The sequence below is a fragment of the Myotis brandtii genome, unplaced genomic scaffold (assembly GCF_000412655.1).
Source record: "Myotis brandtii unplaced genomic scaffold, ASM41265v1 scaffold329, whole genome shotgun sequence".
Classification (NCBI taxonomy): Eukaryota; Metazoa; Chordata; class Mammalia; order Chiroptera; family Vespertilionidae; genus Myotis; species Myotis brandtii.
In genome coordinates this window covers 993,152-998,226 of record NW_005362676.1, presented here as the reverse complement: position 1 = coordinate 998,226, position 5,075 = coordinate 993,152, and the positions used below count along the sequence as shown (strand labels likewise).

Sequence of the window (5,075 nt, the reverse complement as noted above, 5' to 3'; positions counted from 1 at the left end):
GTTCCTAGGTCGACGCTCAACCACTGAGCCACGCCGGCCGGTCTCTCACTACATTTCAAACGCACACGCCTCGTGCTCGCGGAAGGAGATGCCTGTGTCCCTGGCTGTGTTTTTTTTCTTTAAATATTTGTATTGATTTCAGAGAGGAAGGGAGAGGGAGAGAGAGAAACATCAATGATGAGAGAGAATCATTGATCGGCTGCCTCCTGCACGCCCCCTACTGGAGATCAAGCCCACAACCCAGGCAGGTGCCCTGACCGGGAATCGAACCGTGACCTCCCAGTTCCTAGGTCGACGCTCAACCACTGAGCCACTCCGGCCGGTGTCTCGCTACATTTCGAACGCACACGCTCCTTTAGCCTCGTGCACGCGGAAGGAGAAAGGGCGGCCTCCGTGTCTGCAGAGATGCCGAACAGGAGCGTTTTCCCTCCTCCTTCTGATGCCCTTCACTTCCTTCTCCCCCCTCAGGCTCCTGGAAGTCGACATTTCCAGCAACAAGCTGGCCCACCTCCCGCCGGGGTTCTTGCACCTCTCGAAGCTGCAAAAGCTGACGGCTTCGAAAAACTACTTAGAGAAATTGTTTGAGGAAGAAAGTGGTATGTCCCGCCCTCCGCAACCTGACCTGATGGGTTGTCTCCTTCCTGATGAGGATTTTTTGACCAAGGCACCCTTTCCCTCCCCCGTCTAGCCACCAACTGGATCGGTTTGCGGAAGCTGCAGGAGCTGGATGTTTCCGATAATAAACTGACCGAACTCCCGGCGACGTTTCTTCATTCTTTCAAGTCACTCCATTGCCTGAATGTCTCCAGAAATAAGCTGAAGGTGTTCCCAGATGCCTGGGCCTGCCCGTTGGTGAGTATCAGACCGGAAATCCCAGAGGGCTCAGTGCGCTGCCTACGGAGTGTCACTCACCAGAAATGTCACTCGGGCCCGGCCGGCATGGCTCCGTGGTTGAGCGTCGATCTAGGAACCAGGAGGTCACCGGTTCGATTCCCGGTCAGGGCACATGCCTGTGTTGTGTTGCAGGCTCAACTTCCAGTGTGGGGCGTGCAGGAGGCAGCTGATCCATGATTCTCTCTCATCACTGATGTTTCTATCTCTCTCTCCCTCTCCCTTCCTCTCTGAAATCAATAAAAAATAGGTTTAAAAAAAAAAAAGTAAAGAAAAGAAAGACATGTCACTCAGCATCCAACAACTGAGTGTCTGAGGCAGGTAACTCACCGGAAAGCCAGACCATGTGGCTCTGGGCTTGAGATTTGCACCGTCAGACCCACAGACGTTTCCATGGTTACAGCGTGCACATGGGGCACAGGATGGCTTCTGCCCAGGAAAGGGGGGCTCGGTTCCTTTCAGACGGTTCTAAACTAAGAATGAATCAGAGCCCTGGCCAGTGTTGCTAAGTGGTTAGAGTAGCAGCCCTCGCACCAAAGGGTCACGGGTTCGATTCCCAGTCCAGGGCACGTACCTGGGTCGCAGGTTCATCCCTGGCCCTGATTGGGGCGCGTGCAGGAGGTAACCAATGGATGTGTCTCTCTCACATCGATGTTTCTCTCTCTTTCTCTCCTCCTCCCTCTTTTCCTTCCACTCTTTTTTTAAAAAAATACATTTTTATTGATATCAGAGAGGAAGGGAGAGGGATAGAGAGAAGAAACAGCAATGATGAGAGAGAATCACGGATCGGCTGCCTCCTGCACGCCCCCTACTGGGGAGGGAGCCCACAACCCGACCTCCTGGTTCATAGGTCGGCGCTCAACCATTGAGCCAGAACAGACAGGCCCTCCTACTCTCTCCCTAAAAATCAATGGAAAACATCTCCTCGGGTCGAGGATTAACAAAACAAAACAAAATAATAGTAAAGAAGAAAGAATCCGCCTGAGCCAACGAAATGGTGTTTCTGTTTCTTGGGAAGTTTGCTCGTTAGAGCGGGCGGAACGGCAGGGAAAGTCTCTTCTCGCTGTGGGTTCAGAGCCAGGAAACTCGCCGTCAGCAGCGCCAGCGTTTCCAGTTTAAACATCTGCGTGTGGGAATCCGGCTGCCCTCCAGAGCTCGGGCCTGAATGGTCCCATTATCCCCAAGGACAATGGGCCAGATGTTCTGGGCGGGAGGAGACGGGCTAGGAGTCCCCCTCACCGCCCCCTCCCCTCCCTCCACCCCGTCTCCGTCCCTTCCTTGGAGCCAGGACGGGAAAACGGGGCAACCACAGTGTGTAGCCTCTTAGTGAACTGAGTGCTATTTGTCACGGAGCCATGGTGCCGCGGTCTTATTGCTATTTTGTTGTTAATCCTCACCCGAGGATATTTTTCCACTGATTTTTAGAGAGGGTGGAAGGGAGGGAGGGAGAGACACAGAGAGAGAAACATCCATGTGAGAGAGGCGCATCGATTGGTTGCCTCCTGCACGCGCCCCAACCAGGGCCGGGGATCGAACCTGCAATGGAAGTACGTGCCCTTGACCGGGAATCGAACCCGGGACCCATCTCTCAGCAGGCCAACGCTCTGTCCACTGAGCCAAACCGGCTAGGGCTAGAGGTCCGGTTTTTTTTTAAATCAAATTTGGAAGGTCTTTCTCATCGGCAACGTCATGTTTACAAAGCAAATTCAGCCCTGGCCAGTGTGGTGCAGTGGTTAGAGCGCCGGCCCGTGCATCCAAGGGTGGTATGTGCGTTTTCCGGTCTGGGTGGGTGGGGGAGGCAACCAATCGATGTGTCTCTCTCACATCTCTCTCTCTCTCTCTCTTTCACCCTTCCCACTTCCCATTCTCTCTAAAAATCCATGGGGGAAAAATAGCTAATTCATGTCTTTTTTCTCTTTCTCGCCAAACGGCTAGAAATGCTGCAAAGCATCCCAGAATGCCCTGGAATGTCTGCCAGACAGAATGGCCGTGTTCTGGAAAAACCACCTGAGAGACGTGGATTTCTCCGAAAACGCACTCAGAGACGTCCCCCTGGGCCTCTTCCAGCTGGACGTGAGTCCCCGCGCCCCTCCCTGCCTCCCTCGCAGCGTCTGTGGGAAAACCACCCCGTTCGCTTCTCCTGCGGTTCCGAGGCACAAGGGGTGAAGGAAAGTTAAACACCTGTTCCCTGGCCGTGTGGCTCAGTGGTGGAGCATCGACTTACGAACCAGGAGGTCACGGTTCGATTCCCAGTCAGGGCACATGCCCGGGTTTCGGGCTCCATCCCTGGCCAGGCTAATTTCCTGCATCTTAAGACAACTCTCGAGCCCACACTATGGGCTCTCGGTCAAGGTACATCGGTCATGACCTATGGCTGCCCTTGGCCGGGGAACTGACCTCTCTCGTCGGCTCTCCCTCCCTTTAGCACAGGGCTCCTCAAACTACGGCCCACGGGCCACATGCAAATACAAATATTGTATTTGTTCCCGTTTTGTTGTTTTACTTCAAAATAAGATATGTGCAGTGTGCATAGGAATTTGTTCATAGTATTTTTTTAAACTATAGTCCGGCCCTCCAACGGTCTGAGGGACAGTGAACTGGCCCCCTGTTTAAAAAGTTTGAGGACCCCTGCTTTAGCATTTTTTTAAAAAGATACATATGTTTATTGATTTCAGAGAAGGAGAGAGAGAGAGAGCGAAACATCAATGAGGAGAGAGAATCATGGATTGGCTGCGTCCTGCACTCCCCCTGCTGGGGACCAAGGGTACAACCCGGACATGTGCCCTGACTGGGAATCCAGCGGTGACCTCCTGGTTCTTAGGTTGATGCTCAACCACTGAGCCAGGCCAGCCGGGCTCCCTTTGGCGGGTAACGGCGCCGTTATCTCCCTCCCTCTCTGCCCCAGGCCCTGGTGTCCTTGAAGTTGCAGGGCAACCAGCTGGTGGCCGTGCCCCCTCCGGAGAAGTGGACCTGCACTCAGCTGAAGACGCTGGATCTCTCCAGAAACCAGTTTGGCAAGTAAGCGAGTCTCTGTCCCACAGGTTCTGAGTCGCGTGTTACCCCGCCCAGCAGCCCCTCGGGGTGGGTCTCTCATCCTTGGTCAGTGGCCATCACGAAGCGACCCAGGCTGGGGGCTTAAACAGCGCACATTTGCCCGGCCGGGCGGGGCTCAGGGGTTGAGCATCGACCTATGAACCAGGAGGTCACGGTTCCATTCCCAGTCAGGGCACATGCCTGGGTTGCGGGCTCCGTCCCCAGTAGGGGGCGTGCAGGAGGCAGACAATCCATGATTCTCTCTCATCATCGATGTTTCTCTCTGTCTCCCCCCTCTCCTTTCCTCTCTCTGAAATCGATAAAAACATATTTTAAAATAAACGAATAAATAAAATGAATAAAGCAAAAAACTTTTTTTAACGTTTTTGCCCATTGCTAAGCAATATGTGTACAGAGTGATTTTTAGAGAGAGGAGGAGAGAGGGAGAAACATTGATGTGAGAGAGACTGAATAAAAAGGTGAAAATCTCCCAGCTGGTGTAGCTCAGTGGTTGAGCGTTGACCTAGGAACCAGGAGGTCACCCGCCGGTTTGATTCCTGGTCGGGCATATGCCTGACATGTTTTAAAATAAATATATAAGAACGTAGTTTTGGAAATATACGGAAATTCAACAGAACGTGCACTCTGGAGAGAATATCCGTGGTGAGATGCACTTTCCTCAAAGTGGCATCCGCTGGAGCGGGCATTCCTGCCGGGCCCGCCCCGCTCACACCTGCCTGCAGTGGAAACGCTGGGAACCGGAAACCCAGAGTCAGGCCGCCCTTAGGTCACCTTCTCCAGCCGTTTCTTTCCCCAAAGACTCAAGCGTGCGCACCACGGGCGTCCTTCGCAGGCTGGGGGCACAGGGATCTCGGTGGAACTCTCTCCCTTCTCTCTGCAGGCTCGGCCATCACATAGTCCCGGCCCCAATAGTAAGGTCTTTGTCCTGCTTTCCTCAAATCTTGACTCTTTTTTTTTTTCCTTCTCCCCGCAGAAATGAAGATGGACTGAAAACAAAGCGCATTTCCTTCTTCACCACCAGGGGGCGCCAGCGGTCAGGGACTGAGACAGGTGTGTGTGTAGGTACTGGTGATGAGGATGCTGGGCGGGTGGCACCCTGCTTTCTCCCCCTCCCTCTCCCCCTCCCCCCC

At 53.7% G+C, this 5,075-nt stretch overlaps 1 protein-coding gene across 1 annotated transcript in view; it reads left to right on the top strand.

Annotated features, from left to right (window-relative positions):
* Positions 1 to 5,075, top strand: part of LRRK1 (leucine-rich repeat kinase 1) — a 46,144-nt gene that overhangs the window by 8,541 nt on the left and 32,528 nt on the right. Inside the window, exons 7-11 of the mRNA XM_014543572.1 lie at positions 469 to 596; positions 689 to 852; positions 2,827 to 2,964; positions 3,797 to 3,909; positions 4,919 to 4,995. Of these exons, the coding sequence (XP_014399058.1) occupies positions 469 to 596; positions 689 to 852; positions 2,827 to 2,964; positions 3,797 to 3,909; positions 4,919 to 4,995 (620 nt within the window). The remainder of the gene's footprint in view (positions 1 to 468; positions 597 to 688; positions 853 to 2,826; positions 2,965 to 3,796; positions 3,910 to 4,918; positions 4,996 to 5,075) is intronic.